The sequence below is a fragment of the Platalea leucorodia genome (genome assembly GCF_965183815.1).
Source record: "Platalea leucorodia genome assembly, chromosome: 3".
NCBI classification, from domain to species: domain Eukaryota; kingdom Metazoa; phylum Chordata; class Aves; order Pelecaniformes; family Threskiornithidae; genus Platalea; species Platalea leucorodia.
In genome coordinates, this window is record NC_138825.1 from 49,378,284 (window position 1) to 49,401,818 (window position 23,535).

Below are 23,535 nucleotides of genomic sequence, written 5' to 3' on the forward strand. Positions count from 1 at the left end.
TATTCTAATCTCTAAATTTTATAATTTGGTAAGACTGAAGGGAAAGTGCTTTGTGACTGGGTTACCCCTTCTTTTTCTACAGCTGACAAGATGCTCTAGATCCAGCAACAACGAAATACACAGCTATCTTCAGGTATTCTGAGCAGGTGGTGTTTAACACAGGATCATAACCCAAACTAATTTTACTGTTATTTCTGAAAGTATTTTGACATTTGCAGCCAAATGCAGTCTAATAGACTGGGCTAATGGAAACAGCAAGAACTGTACTTTTGCATATGGTAAGGACTCGCTGTTTAAAAGCGATAACTGTTGCCTATAATGCAATTTTGTGACAGCTATACATTGCATTGACACCAGATCGTGGTCGGATGATAAGGATCAAATCGTGTACTTACTCATGTGTAAGCAATGGAACATCACTCTTTCCTTCTCTGGTTGTGACAACATCGCGTTTGACGCCAGATACTTTTCCACAACTGTCTTTGGCCAGAAGATCAAAAATTTCATTATTATACACTTCTACAACAGAAACCTCAACCCAGTAACTTCCTGGTGGCTTTTCTGAAATAAGCCTGGAGAATAAAAATAGGGAAAAAAAAAAAAAAAAAGAAGAAAAAAGCCAAAAAATGTTGAAATCAAACCCCAAGTGAAAAATCTGCAAATACAGATCTATCCTTTAATTGTAATCTAATTACAATCTGATAAAAGTGCTTATTAAATATCCACAGCCTTGGCTTTGCCTCATCCACATGCTAATGTTAAGCTGAAGAATCAGAATATACAGTTAAATTATACGTGGAGCAGTAAATAAAACTTCATTTTCCAAACAGCTGTGTCAGCTTAAATTGTTTTTCTCCACTAGCCTCCCTCCCTCCTCCAGATTTTCTTACACCATTTCCTCTGGTGGATGTTGTTACATTCAGAGCTCAAGGTATGATAAACTCTGGCAGAGTGCACGCAATGAACAGGCAGAGATGGTAAACTGCCCAGCTAGATCTGTAAGAGGTTATCTGTCCACAGCCTCAGAAAATTCATAAATTAAGGGCTTGTGTATTCAGGAGAGTATTTGCAGTTAGACACAGTTGTTCTGGTACAAAATTGGATCTTTGATTTATCTTATACCATTCTCTAAAAGAAATAGGCTTAGCTGGAAAAACCTCTAATTGCTCTTCTATTATAACAGAGAAGTGTATCAGTTCAAATCGTGCATTAGGTTCAACTAAAAAATCTAAGAATTCTCAAAGCAAGAACAGATCGTGGTTAAAAATTCTACTATCATTCTTCTTGGGGACTGGGTTCTAATCTGGATCCTCTTCAACTATTCCAATTGTGAATTTTCACAAAACTTGTAAGGACTTAGTTGTCTTTTGGACTCCCACAACTATGGTTGAAACATATTCAAAAGTTAATTAGGACTCTGAAAGACAGACAGACAGATAACACACAGCAAGACTGCATGATCTTATTTTCTTAGAAAATCAGACTAAGCAGGAGAGAGACTAGAAATCTATATCTAAACTCAAATATTGAATGGCAGCTAGAGAGGCTATAAATATTAACCATTGTAAGCTGAAATCTGGTAAACTTTACAAACATTTTTTCATCCTTTCTATAAAGTTTAAGGTGACTGCCACTGACACGAGCCTTTACTTAGTCGTTACCTGAACACTTTGTGGGCAGCTCGAGGAACAATTCCAAGTTCTGATTCCTCTTCTATGGAGAATGCAAAGTTCTCCACTAACTGTGGGCCCAACATTGTGTATGTCTTCCCACTTCCAGTTTGCCCATAAGCCATGATACACACATTGTACCTGAAAATTAAAAGGGCCTTCATTTATTTTACCATTACCAAATGTGTTTGTTAGGTGCACTCAAACAATTTGGGAACATAAATGAAACAAAAAATAAATACACTGCCCCTACAGATTTCTTTCTGGAGATCTCAAAATCTGACAGAAATCAAAGTATTGCTCATAACATTGCCTAAACAGATTTCATGTTTTAAGCAGAGCTGAAGGGATGCTTTTAAGCAGAGTTTAAGGGATGCTTAGCTTGGAATGACTGATGAGGTTAGACCTCGTGTCTGCCCAGCTTCCAGTTCATGCACTACTGAGCTGCTTGTTAATCACCTCCTGAACCACTGCAGTTTACAGCACAGCATTTTAAAGTAAACCATCGCTGGGTTTGATTTGTCTTACAGTGCTATGCTGCAAACCACAGCACTATTATCTTAACAGCTGGGAAGAGTAAACTCTTCAGCTATCGTAGTCTTTTTCAGGCAGGCTCATCAGTCATAGCCCTCCAACTTTTCCACAGTCACTGGAAAAGATAAGACAGACTTATTATTAAGAGGCACGGATTTTAAACCAAATGCATTAGTTCAGTATAAGCATGCACACAAAGACCACTCTGGAAAAAAGGTGGTAGGAACTGCTCTGGTATGGACTTGTAGAAGGTGAAAATGTACAATGTCGCTGCAGAGGTACGGGCACCTATGAAACACAATTCATCATCTTCAGAAGTAGACATGTAAAATACGTCTAATGAACAGAACTCTGAAAATGCCTGTTTCTCTGCACTGAAAATAATTCTAAAAAAGTCCACAGCTGTTGGCGATGTCTGTGCCACAGGGATCTGAATTCAGATGTATGAATCCTATCCAGAAAGTGTGTTTCTAATGCAGTCGGATCAAAGTCAACATCTTAAGCAAAACAAGTGGGCGGACACAAACGCATCCAGCCACAGCACTACTTTGTGCTGAGGGCCAACACCGTACTGTGCAGCTGCAGGTTGGTCCCTGCTGGGCTGCGGCTGCTCTGCCGCACCTGCCAGCACCTTGGTGTTGACCACAGAACTGTGCCAGCAAAACCCCTTGGAAGACATGCAGTTATGCTGACAGGAGTGCTCCTTCCCTGGATTATTGCGTTTGTTCAGAGACACGACGTTAGCAGAATCTCCATACATGGCGAGTGCTTTGCGCTACGCTGGAATTTCTGCTCTGCTAGAGAGTTGCAAGAATGGGCTTGCTCCTGTTCTGCCAGGGAGTAAAATTTCACTGCCTAAGCTATACCTCCTCCATAGGCAGACCTGAACAGCTGCTTTTGGTTATCCGATGCTTTTCCTTATATCAAAAATGTTGTTTCAAGCACATGCCAGCAAATTTCAATGAACACCCCTCATCTAATTGTTTTAAATTTATGGTTTCAAGTCATGAAATACTTATATGGCCATTGCAGAGAAATATATTTGCAGCAATTTTTTGCATATTAAACATGCCTAGAGGCAATTAGTTTTGGAGGATTATTTAGAAAGCTTTCTCTTGTTAAAAAGAAATGTGGGCTGATAAGCAACGAAGCAAATACCTGGGCACCCCTTCTGGGGATGCAAAGTCGAAGTTGCAGTCAGTGAACCTATAGTAAGTTCCCTCCACGTTTCAGGATGCAGAGTATGAAATAGCAGTCTAGTCATAGATTTGACAAAGTAAAGGAGATGAGATAACTGTAACTGAAAATAAAGAGCACTACAGCAAAATGAAATGTGCTAGAAATTAGGGCTGTAAATCTGAAACAAGGGATTTCTTTAAGTATTCACTGCTGACATAACTCTACTTGCATTTATGTCAGTGGAAAAGCTCCCACTAATTTTGGTAGTTTTCAGCTAGCAATTTCCACCCCTCACGCACACTGCCTCGCCAGCCTGTAGCTTATTGAGACTTCTAGTCCCACTCCAAAATCAGAGAGATCTTTGGAACCAAAAAGGGAGCCAGAAGTTTGCAGGTAGTAGCTTTCCTTAGGAAAAACAGAATGGAAGTTTTTTTAGAAGTCTCTCAAACTTTCGTATAGTCCAGCTATTCAAATTTTCCTTAATTGCTACTTGTTACAAAGTAAGCATCGTGGACAAAATAGTTCTGACAAGATACAGAGAATATGATTAGAAGCTAAGCAGACAAGTGCTTGTAGCATTGAAGATAACGATGCAAATCAGGTATCAATCAGTGATAACTTCTCTGCCAAAGGTAACACAGTATTTCAGTAAGCCCAAGTGAGCTCAAACTATCCAAAGCAGTATTATATCTAAGTAGGACAGGCACAGGAGAGAATGAACTGTTGGGTGATTCAACAAGAAGACAAGCAGCAGACTAGTTTATATTTACCTGCTTTACTTTGTTGCTGTTCTGGTTCCAACATAAGGGTTTCCAATAGAGCAATCTGAAAATTTCAGACTACGATTCACCTGTGTGCCCTGACATTTCTCCTTCTCCACTCTGCTTCATTAGTTATATTCTTGTTTCAAAAAGTTCTTATGTCAAGCTAGAATACCAATAGTTTTGTCGTATTTCTCTCATTAAAAGAGGGTGGGCGTTCAGTATAGCAAAGTTACCACTAGTAGAGAACACTGTTAAAGGAAATCAAAGGAGGAGAAATGTATTCTTCTTCAAAATAAATAAACAAGTTTGATTCTTCAATGATGTAAAGAAAAGAAATATTATCTTACTCCCTTGCTGGCCCTGTATGGCTAACTGTAAACTTTGAAGCCTGCTGTACTTTGTCTGTTTTGCATATGGGACAATCTTTTCTTCCTGTATATTTATACTGAAAAATGAAACAATTCATTAAGAAAGAAAAATAAAGAAAAAATAAAGGAGTGGAACGCTCCTTTCTACTTAACTAGAAGTTGTTACAGACCACTTTGGAGCCCAGACTAAAACAATCAGGAGCAGCAAAAAGGTTCAAGGTTCAGACTAAGTATGTCTGTTTCCCATTTACAATGGGAAGGCTGCTGAGAAACACGGCTCGTACGCGCAGCCTCGCCTTCCCTGAAAATCTGTTTCTGTTTAAATGGCACTTCTGGAAGAACAAGACAACTCTTTTCAATAACAGAACATTTCCTAACTGAATATAAAAATCCTAGCTTTTAGGACAGGATTCTCTTGACGTGGAAATTAGAAAGTGGGAAGTAAAGCAGATTCAAGGTACAGATCAGAGATGTCTGAAGATACATAGACAACATGTTGAGCCAAAGCAAACTTATGTTCGTTGCAAAAGAAAAAGCAGAGAGAGAAAACAGTGGTTATAAGGACTTCTTCAAACTCCTCCAACCTAGTGGTCCCTAGGTTGCTCAGCTATGGAAACTGTGGTCACTCATCCTTGGTAAACTAGAATAATGCCGTATGGGCCGCATAGGACTTCCCTTAGCCCAGGCAGCCCTCGTGGGCCCCTCTGTGGCATGATGTGTAAAGGGATGGCTGGGATTTCCCAATATCCACAATATCTTGATATACTGCTTCTAGGTTGCTTTTAAGAAAAGGAGACTTGGAAACTTCAGTGTGCAGACTGCCAGCAACAAGGATTGCCAGTGTTCAACTATGCCACTGCGGATGGAAAGAGACCGGCTTTCCCTCTACAGGGAGGGAAAGGTCCAGGACAGCTCTACAGTCACCATCTATAATTGAGTGGAGTTGGAGCCGGGGTGAGAAAGGAGCAGAAAGGAAGTTTTGTATGAATCTCAGTTCAAGCCTCAAGGATTACAACAATATGCACTCCAAGGCTTCTTCGCAAGAGTAGCTTAAGTTAGCTCTAGTATAAATGAAGAATCACACTTCATGAACTTCAGTGGCTAGAAGTAATTACACATATTTGTTAGTGGTTGTTACTGATCAGTTTTGTATTCAAACCAGAACTCTGCTTTAACCCCAGTGCCTGAAGGAGCGTTAGAACTACGACTGAGGATGCTCAGTTCTGGTTCATCCAGGAATGGATCATATCACCTCCTACGGCCTGTGCTGTACACAAAAACAGAACAGATGATCAGAGAGTGGCCCTGGCAGGCCTTTCATGCACGAATACACTGTTGGAAAAGATGTATCATACTGTGTCTACAACTGAAAACCAGTTATAAAACATGCCCTACCAAAACACAAGAAAAGATAGTATCCTCCATTAGAAGCAATGCTTAAGTTTGCCAGAAAGAGAGCAGAGGAAAAAAAAAATAATTATTTTTTCCCAAATTTGTCTGCTCTGCTAAATTTTGTAAATAGTGTTTTCACTGGTTATATGGGGAAAAAAATGTTCATTTGGTGTTGAGTAGAAAGAAAATAGGAAAATGCAACTGAAAAGCCACAAAACTTGACAGGACCACCACTATTAAATAATTTTTTTTTTTTAATTGATGGATTTCAGTAGATTATTGCCCTTTAGCTTTCTTACTCCCACCTTTTAACTTACCCATCCAGGAGAGACGTTAGCAAAGGGGCCACATCTGCAAATACCGTGTCTTGAGACTCCGAAGCACTGTAAACTCTGAGGAGCAAAATGCAATGATTAACTGAAGAAAAAAGTATAAATATGCTGTCACAATACAAGAATACAAACTAGGGAAAATGTAGGCTAGTGACATAAAATTTGTGACCTACCAACATTTCTATGTCAGGGGACTGAAAATCAGAATTCCAAGGTTCTCGCCCACTTTTTGGGAGTGGCTGTGTCTGTCCTGGAGGGAACAACCCACAGGTGTACACTCTGAGCTCATCCTAATCCTCCTGCCTGCCTCTCTGGCAGACAGAGCCTTTTTTCAGGCCGTACTGGATCCCTGTTACTTTCTCCCACCTGCCAGACTGTGAAACGTCCCTGCTGCCTGTGTCTCCTTTGTGTCACACTAAGGAAGGGAGTGGTCAGGTTGTGCTTCCCTTTAGATGTGGATAAGGTTGGGGAAAAAAAAAGAGGTACAGAGGCTGCAAACTTGTCTCAGAAGAGTCAGCAGCAGAGCAGAAATCAGAAGGCCCCTGAGGGTCATGTTTAAGGATGCACTGTCTTTGTGGGCAGCATCAGCCTAAGGTATTTCCATCCCCAGCCCTGCCGAACTATCTACTCTGAAATAAACACTTCTCACTCAAGGGAAGACTTTCTTTTACATTATGATGCGGATTTCAGACTTATTTTTAAACAGAATGAAAGACAATTAAATTAAATGAGGTTATTCCACCTCTTAGAAAAGAGCAATGACAGTACAATCCTCGGGCCAAAACAATGATGTCTAAAACAGCTGCATACATTTTTTCAAAGTCAAGGGGAAAAAAAAAAGCTAACACAGGGCTCTTCAAAGAAATTTTTCCTCCAACCCTTTCAACTATCAAGTTTGTACAACATAAAAAATCAAGACCTGAAAATAGGAAACCATCAAAGGGAGGAAATTCTGATCGTAAAACGTGGACATCCTAACTCATTCATTTCTTCTCTAGCACACCAAAAACATGTCCTCCCCAAGATTACAGCCTGAAGCAAGTATTGTTTATACAAGATGAACAGAATCTAAAACATGAATGTCATTAGCCACACTTAAGTATTTGAGTTATGAATGTTTATCTTTGGAAAAAGCTTCCTTTTCTGATATCTTTCTGTCGTGATTCCTTTTTTTTTTGTTTATCTCTGTTTTCCAATGAGTGATGTGTGTTCTTTCTAGCTTATAGCAAAAGGACTAATTACAAACAGGAATTTTGGTAAAACAGCAAACATTGCAAAGCATAGTTACGTCCCTGTGTACATACTATACTAGAAAGCTTCACTTAGCAGTATTCCACAGTTTGTATATGGTACTACGAGTTTAACTGAATTAAGACATAGTGTGCTCTTTAGCATTTACTCAAGCCTCTTTGTATATTTGACCAGGATCTGGCCACTACAGTCTATAGCCTGCACAAATGTAGATTTTGTATTCATGTTCTCCATTAATAAGACTGTAAAGAGGGATCACTGATAAACAGATACAGAATTAGAGCCAACACACTTAGTTCAGCATTTTGTTCCTGACAATAGCCGGAGGAAGAAGCAAGGAACACTATAGTGGCTGGAGACACAATAATTCATCTCTGTGTCTCATCCTAATCCTTAAAAGCTGTAAACTGGCCTCAAAACTGAAATATGAGTTGAATCTCTGTTTCAAAAAAAATATTATTAGAATTAGTATTCAGTTTCTTTCTGCATCTTGCTGAATTCTTGGCCTGCAGTAATATCCTGTGGCAATGTGTTCCACAGTCTAATTGTAAGCTGCATGAAAATGTACTCTCTTTAATCAGGAAAGGAGCACTTGTCTGGCTTGATGGACAAATACTGCTTGTCTTGCCATTCCACTGATGTGCTGTCATACTACACTGAGAAACCAACAAATATGCAGAGATGTGGCACAGTTTGTACTGGGAGGACACAGACGGTGAAGAGCAATACTCCACCCTTGCTTTGCATGCATACAAGCATACGCTTCAGTAAACTTTGCACATCAAGTCTGCAAGGTCAATATAAGAGAGCAAAAGCACTTCCAAACGCTTTTCTCTGCTTCATTTATCATCTGCAATCGACAAAATATTCATTAGCACCACGTCCTCCATCTTAACCAACTAGGACTCTAACTCAGTATGTATGTGTTGAAATGATTTTTTTCTTAACACATCAAGACGTCTCAGAGCTACTACATTAAAAAAAAAAAAAACACCTTAAAAAGGTATTTTAGAGATGAGAACATTCATACTGTCTTCACTTGCTGTTGATGGGTTTTGCTGTCTAATAAAGCAAACAGATTGCTACCGACCACAACCAGGGCTAGAATCAACCAGTCTTAGTAGTCTGTTTGCACTGCAAAGTAATATAGCCAGAGCTAACTCGGTCAGGTTCAGGTTCTGGTAGCTGTTCAGAGGAAAGGCACGGGGCTCCACGTTACAGTAACTACTCCAAATATTTACTCAACTTCCTAAAGGGGTTTTACTGACACTACTTAGCTGCTGTGGTTCAAATGCTACCAGTACCCAAATGAAGTAGTTTACAGTTGGCTTGAACTAATTTATGCTACACTGTAATCCCAGCACTGGCTGAAGCATGGACACCCACTTAATTAGCTATCTGAGACCATGAAAGATGCAGCAAATCCAGAGAATATCTTTCTATAAGCCTCTGTATTTTTACCAGAATGATGACAGATTTGCCCCCATGTAGTGATTAACGTTAATTTCACCTTGAAAATTCTGAGCTTCTTTTTTATTTTGCTAACTGATTCGCCAATAAAATTATAAAAGCATAACATGCTGAAAGCTGGAATTTTCTTCCTGAGCTGAAATCAAATATTTTGACATTTATTAGTTCCATAAAACTTTGCTAAAAAAATAAACATTTTTCAGTTCATAAGAACCATATGCTCTTCTGTTTATAAAAAAGAGCTGTGCTGGGACACTGAAAAAACATTTGCCAAGAACTGCATTCTTTGGGGGATTTACAATTTTTTAACCCTTTTCCTGATTATCAGGATCTACACCACATGTCCAGAGTCACAGCACCTCTGGAGTCCTGTGGCAATACCAGTAACGTGTGTTGCTCTACAGAGCTGAATTCATTTAAATGCATGAATGCATTTACTTCAACTGGTACGGCTGTGTTAGGTATAGCTGGAGGGTGAAAGGAATTACTTTGAGTAGCTTAGCAGACATGCAAGGGGCCCATGTACCTTGAGAGATCGCATATGCCTTGTATCAAGGGAGTCCTATAACCTATGGGGTCAGTAAAGCTTCCCCCAGATTTGCATCATCTCAGGAATTTTCAGTTGTTTGGTGGCCTACACAACAGCAGTGCCCAGTCTTTGTGAGTAGAAAGGGGCAGTATCTGAGAAGGATGCCTCAAGGAAAGGGTGAATGACTGGCAATGTGCAGCAAACCTACAGTAGTTCGGGCTGAACAGGCTCAGACCTTAAGTTTAAACCAGGACCGATAATTCACATTGGATACATTTGACTTTAAATCAAGTTTTGCCTTCAAGCAAGGAAGCATGAAATTGTCCTCATGTTCTGTTTCCAGAGGGTTTTGAAGCATGGTTCAGGGTAAAGAGCCTCCTGTATGAGTCTTTGCAATGCAAAGTTTGCATTAGAAAAAAAGCATGGGGCAAAATTTTGTATTCCTTCATTTACAGAGAACTCATTTGTATTAATTTAACTCTTCATTCCTGTTTTCAGAGGTTCAGGTCAGCTCCATTCTGAAAGAACATAAGGTACCTTTCAGCCTGACTCCCTGCAGTTTTCTGTCTTGCAGACTGACTCGCTGGTGCCTCATAAGGCACAGACACCAATTAAAACCCTTATCACAGCTGGTGCATTTAAAATCTCTCTCATCTATGTGGATTCTTGAGCATCTAATAAGGAAAGTGGTCACACTACAGCCTTTCCCTCGGGGAGCGCTGATTTACACACCACTGCTCTACCCCGCTATCTATGTTCAGGCCATTTTAATTCTTAAGTTAGAAGTAGGATGGCTGAACATTGAGTCTTATAAGTCCTCAGTCCAGTTTCTGGCTCAGTCATGCTGTATGTCTAATGCTGAAGTCACGCAATCCACCTCAAATCCTTACCTTTAAAATGTGGATAACACTTTGCTGTCTCGCAACATGTTGCAAGGATCATGAGAGCTACTCAGACTGTGAAGAGGGTGAAAAAAGTCTCTACACAGGTTTTGAACTGAGGCGTATCAGTAGTCTTCACTGAGAGGGAAGACTAAGTGTGTCATCTATATCCTGAAGTGCATTATTCTGTCCTGGGAAGAACGCGAATATGGCATAAATAAAAAAAAAACATGTACATTACCTTCTAACCAATGTCTACTACAAAATTAGCAATCACTATACAAATCTTCCAGCAATACAGATTGCTACACAGGACTACCCACCTCTCAAACTGAAAAGTCTTGTTTACTGATGCATGACCAGGACGGCTACATTTTACAAGGACAGTTTCCTAAGAGGAAAACAAAATACTTACAATTAATATCATAGGCACACACAGATAAAAAAAAAAGAAATATTTATAATTTCTACCATTCCAGGTGACAGCGGTAGTTAAGGATCATGAAGTCCAAGGCCCTTCTCCAGCAGTCACCAACACATGAGGCTTTACAGCCTGTATACTGCAGTGAACTAGCAAGACCACAAAAAAGGATCTCAAAACACGTTCAGATTACTAAAGAACAACCAACACAAAATATGTGCACTTAAGTTCACGAGAAAGATCCAAACCCTTACCTGAACTTCTTATGTGCCTAGAAAGCCACAGGCAAGTAAATCCAACCTCCCTAACTGCCACCACAGGTAAAAAAAATGGCAGAAAGAGCCCTTTTTTATTAAAGGGCCAGTTTTCACAGTGCCTTTTCAGATTGATTTCATATATATTTGTGCCTAGAACTGAGCAGAAGATGCACATTTCATATAATAACATGCTAGTCTACAACTGTGAGAAAGAACTGCACTAGCACAATTGGTAGAATTACACAAGTTTTTAGTGGAATCCACTTTGCAGATGGATTATATAGTAGTTTTGTAAGTCTGACAGATATGTAAGCAGCTCTTTAAACTATTACCAGAGTGTAATCACAGCAGTCTGGCATGCCTTACATAGCAACTTCTGTATCCTTCTGCTCCTCATGGTATATGTTGCTTAATTGCAGAGAAAAGTAAAGGAAAAAAAAATGTGGGTGTTTACAACAATTCGGATGGAAGATCACTAGCACACAAAATACTTCATCTAATTCAAGGAGGCCTTCTAGCTTACTAACCTGCAGTTACATTACTGCATTTGATGGGAGTGCTGAAATTCCTATTGTGCTTCAGATAAGTAGCTCGGAGTGCTGAACTAATGGCCTTCAAATGAGTATTGCCACAGAATGAAGTCGTAAAGAGCTGAGCAAAAACGATTGCATAACCGTATATCCAGCATGCAAATGGCTAATAAAAATCACATTTTTTTGTTTTGAGTTTACAAGTATTTTTTCCTCTTTGGAGAAGGCCAATGTATCGTTATCAACCTAATGATGACAACACTCACTCTGCTGAATGAGCTATGTTACCCATCCCAGTAGCGGCAAATCTAGCAGCAGTACAGATGTGAACGCAACACTGTGCTACAAAATGGCCTGACAAAGAAAATCTAATAGGATCAGTAACCAAAAGGCTCTGGAGGAAGGGAAAAGAAAAAGAAGAAAGGAAAAAAAAAAAAAAGGAAAAGGATACAGAGTTATGGAACAAATTTCTGATTAAGATATCAAATTTACTTGCAGACCAGCTTTCTCTAAGGTGAGAAATGGGACAGAAAAGACTCTATTTGCATAACACAGAAACAGAAGAATTGTTAATAGGCAGAAGTTTCATATGAGCATTGGTAATGACCTTCCTTTCTCAGGAGATCAGTATGGCCTAACATATCCACCACAGCTGCTGGCCTACAGAATTTCATCAGGTTTCCCTGTCAATAGTGCTTGTGAAATCCATACAGCTGTCTCACATGAACACTGAAGAACCCTTTTTTCACCCCAGAGTCACAAAATATTCCCAGTCTGAGTTCTTTCAGGGCAATATGAATCATGGAAACAACAAAAGGATACTTCATAAATATTCACAATCTGTCCTGGCACCCAAGCCTGACTCCCCAAGCCTGGGGAGCAGTTCAGTAAGTGAAATTCAGTAAGGCAGAGAAATAATTTTAAATGAGTTATACAGAATAGTGGATATAGACATGATCACAGAATCCAGCTGCGATAATTATCATTTCTTATCACTTGTTACTGCATATCTCCTGAAGGCTATGCCCCCTTTCCCAAGACTACTGCTCCACAGCAGAGCCAATGTAAGGGAGACTGCAACTGCTCCTCATGTTTCACTCTCAACTGCAGCGCAACCAGCTGACATAGCACTGAGGCCGACACGGACAGCTTAAAGAATTCCCCGCACTGGGCAAGCAACAGGGGAAGAAACCTCTAGCTGGGGATGGTGATAAGCAACTGGGGAGCGATAACGTCTCCAACTGCTATAGCTACATCCATCTGATCTATTACAAAATTATTTCTCAAGAAAAGGAGGGTCTTGGCTGTGTTAGTTCATGTTTTCCCAGTCCTGTCTTGAAGAAAGAGCAGAATCTTGCACCTTCCCTGATATTCAGAGCAGCCTCTTTGCTATCCCCTTTTTCTCAACTACTCACAAGTGAAAACCTTCTCAAAATGATTTGAAAGGAATTAATCACATAGAGGCAGCAAGTCTCTTTTCTCTGTGACAAAGGAAGTTGGATTCAAACATCACTTCAGGTGTTAGGCTAGGGCAGGTGCCTCAGGTGCCTATGCAGTCATGGAGAGAGACAAATATTTAAAGTTTAATTCAGATCTTAGGTGAATGACTTTTCTTCTGGAGGTGGCTACTTCAGCACCCACAAGGGAGTCTGGAGTGAGTAGGCACCTCATTTAAGCATCTACATTTGCTGTTGTGAATCCAGAGGAAAACATAGCTGCTCATTCGAACATGACTCCTATATTCACTAGCGCACACAGCACACTGCCAGAGATGGACGAAATTACAGAAAAGCAGCAAGTGGGATCCTAGACCAGAGTCACAGAATGGTTGAGGCGGGAAGGGACTTACAGAGATTGTCGAGGCCACCCCCTGCTCAGAGCAGGGTCAGCTACAGCAGGTTGCCCAGGACCATGTCCAGTCAGGTTTTGAGTATCTCCAAAGATGGAGACTCCACACCCTCTCTGGGCAATCTGTTCCCATGTTTGGCTACCCTCACAGCTTCTCATGTTTAAGCTGAATTTCCTGTATTTCAATTTGCACCCATCCCTCCTTGTCCTGTCACCACTGAGAAGATTCTGAGCATTCAGTACCTCATCTACTTGTTTTCCCAGGTAGTGACAATACCAGCACGGCTCAATGTCCTAATCCACGTGGAGTAGTTCAGCTTGATGTGTAGTGTGTACTCACTGTCCACCATTATTGCACAACCAGCTTCAGGAGAAAGGCTCAGACAGTTGTTACTATTATGCTGAGGAGCTGAACATACACGGGAAAGCAAAAAGAAAACTTCAAAAATCTTCAAGTACCTCAAAAACTGAAATGAAATACTCTTCTGTACATCCAGTAAAATCTTAAGCCTTTTTTAGACTTGGAAGAAGAAGAATGATTGTCTAGACAAGATGAGCAAGATTATAGAAAAGATCACATATGTCTTTTGAAGAATGGTATGAATCTCTAAATAAACAAAAAACACTCAAAGACTAAATGGAATTCATGCAGTCTCAGTCTCACAAAAAGATACACAACCATTCTGTCCAAGTGTCAGTTCTGCCTATCTACAGAGAGTTCGAAGAAAGTCTTAACACAGCTCCTGGCAGAAGAGAAGCAAAGCTTCTATAAGTACTGCAATTTCTGTTGTGGTCTTTCACTACAAGACAGATGTTTTCCCTATTCTAGTGATAACAGGACAAAGTTGTCGCATAGATGAGACAGATCAGCGTATTACTAGAGCCCCAGTCCAATCCAGGGAAAAAGTCAAGCTGAAGCTTGTCCAGAAGATCCAACCATAGTTTCCAAACATGTATGCTGGATTGTGTTGTGACTGTGGTTCACAAACACAGCTCTGCTTTCTAACGCACATTAGCTCTAAAATGATCATGGCAGAAAACTGCCTGGTTATGTTACACACACAAAGTATTTTCATAGAAAAATCTGGAAAGACAGCCATGATCTAAAAAGCAAAACTAACAAACTCAGCACCTCTATCACATACAGTCTTCCTTCACCTTGAACTAAAATTTCCTTTACATCATAAATACTTGTCTGGAAAATTGTTAACTTGCTTCCAGAAATAGGAGCTTTGACTGTGTTGCAACTAAAATCTCAATAACAAATCAAGCCTCATAATTTTATCTGAAAATTGCATATTTATCATAGCCACAGCATAACACCTTCAAGTGTTAAAAGCAAAATAAACATTGTTTTCCTTTACTTTTGTTAGATTAGTCTAAATTGACTTCTTTTTGTAAAAAGTCAGTTGTACTTTTATCCTCCCTCATGAACTTGGACACATTAAACTTTTTTTTTTTTTTCTCAAAAAAAATCACATTAAGAAACTTACACAAAGACTTGGGGTGTTTGATCAAAACTAGAAAGCATTTTAACCAAATAAATGTCAAGGCAAACCAATAAAACATTTGAAGTCAATGTTGTGTTTTCCAAGAACAGGAAGTTAGTATCCTGCAAATTTCATTTTACAATCAAGTCCATGCATACATTTATTTTCCTGGAATATTTCATAAGGACTTTTAAACATGAGAACAGGTTAGCATATTGAAGCTTACCAGGTCACTGTTTCATACAAACTCAAACTCATAAATTGGCATAAGCAAGCAGACACTGCTTTGCCTGTAAACATACAGATACTGTACTATATCAGATATCTCTATGAAATAATCCAAAACATAAATATTACCTAATTTCACCTTCATGCAATAAAATTTAACAGGTCAGAAATGGTCGTGACATTTTATAGTACAATAAATGGGTCATGGCATCCAGAACACTACGCCTACCGTTACAGATCCCTGTTTGTTATCTCCTGACATATTTATTCTTTCTTAGCTGACTCTTTATAAGCTCCATTAGTTTCCTAATTGCATAAATATATCTCTCTCTATCTAAGTATCCACTTTATGCAACTGAGATCTGCCTAATGAAGCTATAATTTGGGAGATTTAAATGCATAACATACTGTAGGTCACTTCAGCAATATTTTAAGCACTGTACTACAGAAGAGAATTTGGCTAATCACCATGTAAGTAACAGTGAGCAGCCAACTAAGAACTATGGCGGCTAAGAAAATTAAAATCCAAGTTAATACTTTGACCTTAGCTCACACTGCTGTGCCTTTTTAAATTTTATATCTTGGTAATGGCCTCAATTAATGCTGGAATGTCATCTGGATTTGCAACCTCAATGCTCATTCTCCTTCCTCTGATGGATCTAAGCCAGGACACTTTAACATGCTTGACTGCAGTACCACGTAGGCTGTTGTGGTTCATGAGATATCATATTTCTCTCCTAATGCATTAGTTGTGTTGCAATAATAAAATGAAAAAAAGCCTGACATAATTTTGGAAATAGTTACAGTAAATACAAGTGGCTGAAAGGGACCGACTGCAGGAAGTCTGCAGCGGTTTGACTACTGCAAACACACAACCTCCGGTGCACGGATGACTGCACCAGCAGAAGCTCCGAGCTATTACTACTACAAAGAGTCGGGATGAAAACAGCACAAATCACTTGCTATTGCACCCATGGGTGATCAAAGCTGGGCACTGATTGACAAGAAAGTACATAATTTTTTTTAAAAACCCATGGTTCACATGTCCCTCTTGTTTCTCCTTCCTAGTATCTGTGAACGTGCTTTTGAATTTCACCATCAAATACTCACCTCATCAGCTGCGTAAGCCACTTTTTCTGAAAAGTTTCTTTGCCTGTAAGAAAAAAAAAGCCAGTAGAGGAAAAAAGGTACCTTTCAAACTATAAATGTTCCATTTAGCTCAGGAAAGTCAATGCTCAAAACGTCTGTGAACTACACATTATCTGAAGAGTACCTTTCAGAATTGCCATTATTATTGTAACCCATGTACATACTAACACCACAGTTAATTCTGAATAAGAAACAAATTAAAGTGCAATCAAGCAAAATAATCTGCTTAAAAAAAGAAATTTACAATAAACCCAATTAAGACTAATTCACATGCAAACCATTCTATTATTTTGAGATTGTAACGTGAGCTCATAACAAGAGGCTTTCACTTTAGAACATTAATGTGAAAAACACCCTCTTTTTAGGTATTTTTCCCTGATCTCGCATCCATTACTAATCCAAAAATTGACTAGGATTGCTGAGGTGTATAAATTCATTCATGTGTGTAAGTGTTTTGAGAATTAGTTTTACAACTAAGTTTTATTGAAATCGCTTTTTGATATATTAAGAAAAGATAGTCTTAATGATTGTTTGTTTGGCCCAGTCCATCCTGTTTTACACTGAAATTCAGCACCTGATTGCACTATTCCATACAGCAACAAAAACAGTGAGTGGGTTCCTTCCCAGGTATATCAAGTACAAGTTAATGCAAGTTTCCCCATCAGGCTCCTTGAAATTTTTTGTCTGCTATTTTTGTTGTTGTTTTAATTAAAACAATTCTATATTTTTTTTAAAGATTTGCCAAAAGTTAATAAACTTCAAAACACTGAATGTACTCTTTTAGAATTACCAACCAGCAAAAGTAAAATAAAGCCCCAAATCAGTTATTTACTGATAGGGCAAATGATAATGTTACTGGTTTCTAGCCACCCACCTAGTTTTCCCCTTTTTTCTTTGTTTGTGTATGTTTCAATCCCTACCTTCTTTCATCTTAGTCATCTATGGAGAATTCAGCTTGTTATAGCACATACTTGCATCTAATCCCTCTTTTCCTTTTGGATCTTGGAATGTTTTGACACTTCAGTTACAGTAAGTGTATTATAAATTAGGGATGCAGAGCCAAATTATACTGAAATAGAATTACCAGTGTTTGTGCTGACAGCAAATCTGTTCTATAGCATTACAGAACAACTGTAATGCTGAGTGTGTTTCTCTACCCACGACTTCCGACGGTTATTATATTACTGTATCCCAAAATTTGTGTAGGATAGCAAATATACTCTACACTGATTGCAGCTGTGTTACTTCTGCCAAGCCAGGGATAATCCTGGCTTGGCAGAACACCTACGGCTTCCTATTCAGGTGGACATACTTTTAGACAAGGGGATGAGATTGGCTAAGGCCAGTTTAGCAGGAGAAGCAATTAGTTTTGATGATACCATCATCGTCTCCCCACACACATAAAAACAGAAAAATCAAGAACACAGTTGTTCTCACATGCATATAACTGTTGTTTTCTCTGCATATTAATTATGAGTCAGCTAAGATCTAACACAGCCAAAATAAATTACCTATCTTGTGATATCGAATGTCCAGCAGCAGTATCAAAAGGTAGTAATGGTCGGATCCTGCAGTGGACTCTGATATTTCCTCTCAGTTCCTAGGGTTAGAATATTAAGATGTATGTAACACAAACTACTGGAGAGAACAAATACACTGGAATTTGTGAAGGAGACATGAATGCTTAAGAAAGCAGGTGTTTACAATGTCACAGCCTTAGACTCTGTGGAGGGAAAAATAGTATCAATATCATTTGCCTTGAGAAGTTAGGAGAAAGTACTTGAGGAAGTATGAGCTCTTCAGAGCTCTGGAAAGGTGTAACCCTCTCCAGTCTATATGGGAAAAAAAAGGCTTTCAAGCCAAACCATTTTCCCCTCTTCAGTCTCCTTCCTCTTTACTTGAGCTTCTTCAGACACCTGTATTAACTCAACAGACAAGGTTACACACTCCATTTCTTTTCCACCAGCCCTGAGGAAGATGTGTAATCTAAAACATTTTGTACCTTTTCCTCTCCACCGTGTGTTCATACATGACTAAAAAGCCAGTAAGTGATTTTCCTCTGTAGGCTGTTTCAGACTTCAGTTTATCTAACCTGGTGTTTTTCCTTCCTTTTTATTGGTGATCAGTTCTTCTTGTTTTGTATTAGTGAAAACAGCTTGCCTGTGATGGCTAGTGACCACTGGCATTAACTCCCCACTGCCTTGGGGAATATCTTTTCAGTAAACTGCAACACGAGGCAGAGTTTGGAAGGTAAGTACTTTTTAACAAAGAGCTTTACTTTCCTGGGTAGAAAAACTTGAAACAATTTTGTTTGAAGGTGGCTTGTGTTTCTAAAAATCAGGTCCTGAATCAGGCAACCCAAAACTAGTCATCTGGGGGGAGCGGGCAGGGAGAGTAAAGTTAAAGTACAAAAACGAAAAAATTAATCCTGAACCATGACTAATGGATGAGTAGGATACAGCTAGATATATTTGGAAAAATAAAAGAAGACCACTTTGCAATTTCAAGTTAATCATTTGAAGAATTCTAAAACAATTTCAGAAGCTGCAAATTTAGAGAAGAGGATGAAGAAACTCAAGTTTTGTTCACCATTCAAAATGGACGATATCCTTAGTGCAATATGCTCCAGGACTGCATTTGGAAGATGCTTGTGTAAAAAGAATGGGCTGGGGCTTACTGTAAGACAAATCTGCCTGAGCAAAGAAATGCATCGTATATAGACAGCTGGGGGAAGTAATATATCCACGAAAAGTATATTCATGAGTTTTATTGGTGAGGAACTTATGGGCATAAGTACAACAAAATAAGAAAATGTTTTGTCATTAAAGATACTTACTACTAAGCTGTTATGTAGAGCTCTCCTCTTTTGCTTTTCTTTCTCATATCTCTCTGTCACCTCTTGTAGAGACTGTTCAAGATCAAAAGCTTTTATCTGAAACACTGGAAGAAGAAAGCTGTTTCAAAGAACTAAATTCTGTGACTTTACAAAATGAATTTTCCAGTAGCACCTCATGAAATACAAGCATAAACCTTTTTAACTTCTACCAACCTTAAATTAGGAGAGTTAGCTCCTGATCTACTAGACACCTCTGAAAAATCTCATCATACTTCTTGCTATGAAATGGCTAGGCAAAGTTACAGATAATTACCACAGGTATACATGTGAAATCTGGAAAAACAATCAAAAAGACAAGATATTTAAAGGCAGTTCAAATGTGTCAGTTTAGTTAATGTTATCTGTCAGTGAAGCCTGAAACCTAAACTTGAACCAACCTCCTTCTGGATGGGGCTGTCACTTGCAAGGCTCATGCCAGATTTGCAGATTATTAGATTCATGCCAGCTAACTTTACAAGAAGTTAAGCTATCCTTTATCCTCAGCCTCATTTACAGTGCTCCTAATCCTGTAAAACAGCTATAAGGTTCCCCTTTAAGATAGGTGCACTTGCTTCATGGGCAGGATTTCATAAAAAAGATTGATCTTTTGAACCCCAGGGACTCTTTCACAAAACTGAGGAGAGCAATATGGGTCATTATAAAAGCCTTTTAACTTCACAATGGCTTCTAACTTCACAAATGGTTTCATTTCAGCCCAATTACATTAACACTGAGCAGGCCTAAACCAAACATACAGCCCAGAAGGCACATAATGTGACTGTAAACTTGTGTACAAAGCAAGCTTTCAGGAACCCTGATGGGATATCAATCTCCCCAGAAATTAGTGAGCAGTTTGAAGATGTAGAGTAGCAAGCAGTCAAAGCCATGGTCTGAGAGCTGAGTAGCGGGATGGCCACCAGCCTCAGTATGTGCTACCTTACAAAGAAAGGAACAGACTTAAAATCTCAGCATGTCACACACATGATTTGTGCTCACTGGTATAGACTAAAAATCAGATGACTTCAAGGGACACTAGTCTACACTAGAGATTCCTCAGATCTTATTTTTGTAATATCCACGCTGTTCACCTCCAGCTCATAATGTTCCTCCACAAGTGCATGCATGCATGGAAAACATGACATTAACAGATGGGGAATCAAAGTCTAGGAGTTTCACTAAGGAAAATCCTTTTCTTGCATCCTATATGTGGAGTAACACGAGTATGTCTTGGTTTGGAGAATCATGTGCAAATATGTTACAATAAATTGTGAAAAGTGACATTCACTGACTGCTAATCATACAGTATTTTTCAAAATACGAGGTTGGAATCCACTGATTATTTAAGTAATCTCCATAATAAGTATCTCAATTTATAAATTTGTGTACACACAAACTTGAAGTCTCTTGAATAAGCAGTAAAGTTAAGCAATAGGTGCTAAAGGTACTCTTCCATTCTTCCAGTCTTGAAAGAAAAAAAAAATTGCCACTTTGTTTCAATATTTAAGTGGTCTCTTCATGAGGACTTTGAGAAGCCTACTGGACAGTTTAAGTTAACTTAGGCCCTAATTATTCAATTTTTTTTTCTAACTAGACCTCCTATGGTGAAGCTGACTGTGAAAACAGAAATCAACCTTGGGGCTTCCTAATTTGACACCAGGGCTTTTGAGCAGAGAGGTGAAGGACTGTGATCTGTAGAAAATGAGTCAAGTTGTTGCATTTAGCAGATGATATTTTGATATTTGTAAAAGTGAACCATCAGTTTTAATGTCCATTTTCTGTAAAGCTTTATGCGCAGCACAGAAAAACTTCTTGAATAGAAGCTCCACAAAGCAAGTTTCCTAAGGCATAAATTATTTCTGAACTTTTAATTTTTCTGAAAGTGGAGCTGTATAGTTATAAACACTTATTGATCATTTTACTAGTTTTCTGCTTGGCATCAGCTGCAAGCTATTCAGAAGTTACATTTTCATCCATAACCCAGGGGCAGCCACTGGGCGCATCTGTTTTAAAATACTAATAAGCCACTCTTCATTATTCAAGAGAAATAGTCACTACATGCCCGCAGCCCTTACAGACATCCCTTTCCCTCGTGCTTTGCCCATCTCATTGACCTATACAGAAACTTTCTGGGAGCTGGGAATGCTGATTTTTCTGTTTAAACATCACTGAGCACATTTAGGATCTTCATCGATAATCAGACTAACAGTTGTAGAAGAGTGATGGCTTGTGAACATGTTCAGGATTGTGATGTTTCTTTAATTGACAGTCCTGGTTAAGGAGCTTTTCATTCCCTCCCATTCAGTGCTGCACCAGACCTTCTGCTGTGCTCACACAACTGCTTCCACAGTCACGTGGAGGCCTAAAAGCAATCCTTCTTGCTGAGTGACTTCTGTCCTGGATCAGCTCCTTGATCTGTTTTTTGCGTGTGGTCACACAAACAGCTATACCAGCGTAACGGAAAGGTCTATGACGGTGACATGAACAACAGGAGCAGCACAACATAGCACAGCCACAGCCTAGCACGGATATGGATGTGTAGCTGTCCCCACAGTTCCCTGAGGTTTTTAATGCTTCTTTCCATACCAGATTCCAGTTTAAAAACGAGGTCAATCTTAGATTCCAGTTTAAAAACGAGGTCAATCTGACCGTGCCTTCTAGGATAAGCAGCTATGATGTAATAGACTTAATTCCAAAACTTTTTGAATTCAGCTGTGTTTGATATCCTGGGCTATAATATGATTCTTTGGGCTGCTGCAATACTTCTGTTGCTGGATCCAAGGTGCCCTTCTCCTCCTCCCCTACTCTACACTCAGAAGGAAAGGCTTTCCAAAGGCAGCTGAGCTGGTGAGACTGCTGTTGAGTTGAGGGTAAAAGATGATGGTAGTTCACATTCCACAGATACAAGTCATCAGCACAGTGCAGAGCTCAGCTTTCTCCAAGAGGAGCAGAGCAGATAGGTGCCAGCATATGGGCAAAGTGGGAAATAAGCTCCTTACCTAATTTTTCCTCTTCTCCACCCTAGAGAGAAGGCGTCCTGGAACCACAAAGGATACCTAAGTCACTGGGCTGCAGCAGCTTTCACAAGATATGTCAGCAACCTGCAGCAACTCCTCTGTCACATATTCACTTGGACAGATTTTGCTCCTTAGTACCTGCCACTTTGCTAAGCAGTGAGAATCTAAAAAGTCATCTTAAATTTTTAGAAATTCCTGCCCTTCCAGAAATCTGCTGAATTACTGCATCTGCCTCAGTAGTATCATTTGCAGTCAGGTGGCCAGTATTTTTCCTAAATGATACCAGCTTTGTTTATCAGGGAAGCAGGCCTATAACAAAAGAATAATGATCACTTCTCTCTTTTATGAATTACTGCTATTTAAATTTCAGTGGGAAAGATGGCAATAGGCTGGCTTTCAGACTGTGAATAAATATTTCTAAGCAAGGGACTACTCAGTTTTTACAGGAAAGTTTTATAGTTTGCTGCATGTCAACTACAGCCTTGAAATTAACCTACTTGAATGTTTCTTCTATAGTTCTCTCACTCATTTTCAATCTCTATTTTAGGATTAAAGTGATAACGTATAGTGACTCCAGAACACATACATCAGGCTTTCTGTTTACAAAAGATTATATGTAATTTAAGGATGGCAATTCTGACTGTCATATTTAACCTTAACAATAGAATCTCCATCTAAAACATTTGACAGAGAACTGAAAAATGGCCAAATTAAAAACATAAGTCATCCACCTAAGTACCAACACACTATTTTGTTATAGGCAAGGAAGCTTCTCCTGGTTATGATTTCATAGAACAATGCACCACGAAGTCCAAATTGAGAACAGTCAACAGGAATTTGCAAGGCCTGATAAGGTGTATTTACTATTTATTTACACCACAACTGCTCAAGTGCCAAATTCAACCTCCTATCTGTTCATTTAGCCCCCTGCTTCAATAAGAGGAACATTCACCTTTATCTAGGGTTAATTTTCCACTTTGTTTTTTCCGCTTTAAAGACAAGTTGATTAAACATTTTCTCTGCATGGGTAATACAGTGATCAAATCAATTTTAATCATAACTTAGTACATAACATACAGGGACAAGTTCTGCAAACACCCATCACTGAGAATGCTGTTTGTTGCTATTGGCATGAACAGTCCCATCAGAATCAAATCAGTCCCAAAATTAAATATTTCAACCAAAAAATAAAGCAGGAGAAAAAGGTACCTTTTAAATGGCAACATATGGATATCACAGCATCACCCACAGACTCTGATTATAAATTTGTGTATTTGTTTTTCATCAGGCTGCTAAGCTTCAAACAATTTAAGCTCCGCATGTGCCATGGGCTTCTCAGGCCTGGTAGAAGCT

At 39.1% G+C, this 23,535-nt stretch overlaps 1 protein-coding gene across 1 annotated transcript in view; it reads right to left on the reverse strand.

The window, feature by feature from the left end:
- Positions 1–23,535, reverse strand: part of KIF25 (kinesin family member 25) — a gene marked incomplete at both ends in the record, with an annotated part of 42,205 nt that overhangs the window by 10,977 nt on the left and 7,693 nt on the right. Inside the window, 7 exons of the mRNA XM_082305983.1 lie at positions 396–572; positions 1,662–1,811; positions 6,225–6,299; positions 10,694–10,761; positions 16,255–16,297; positions 17,805–17,893; positions 19,130–19,233. Of these exons, the coding sequence (XP_082162109.1) occupies positions 396–572; positions 1,662–1,811; positions 6,225–6,299; positions 10,694–10,761; positions 16,255–16,297; positions 17,805–17,893; positions 19,130–19,233 (706 nt within the window). The remainder of the gene's footprint in view (positions 1–395; positions 573–1,661; positions 1,812–6,224; positions 6,300–10,693; positions 10,762–16,254; positions 16,298–17,804; positions 17,894–19,129; positions 19,234–23,535) is intronic.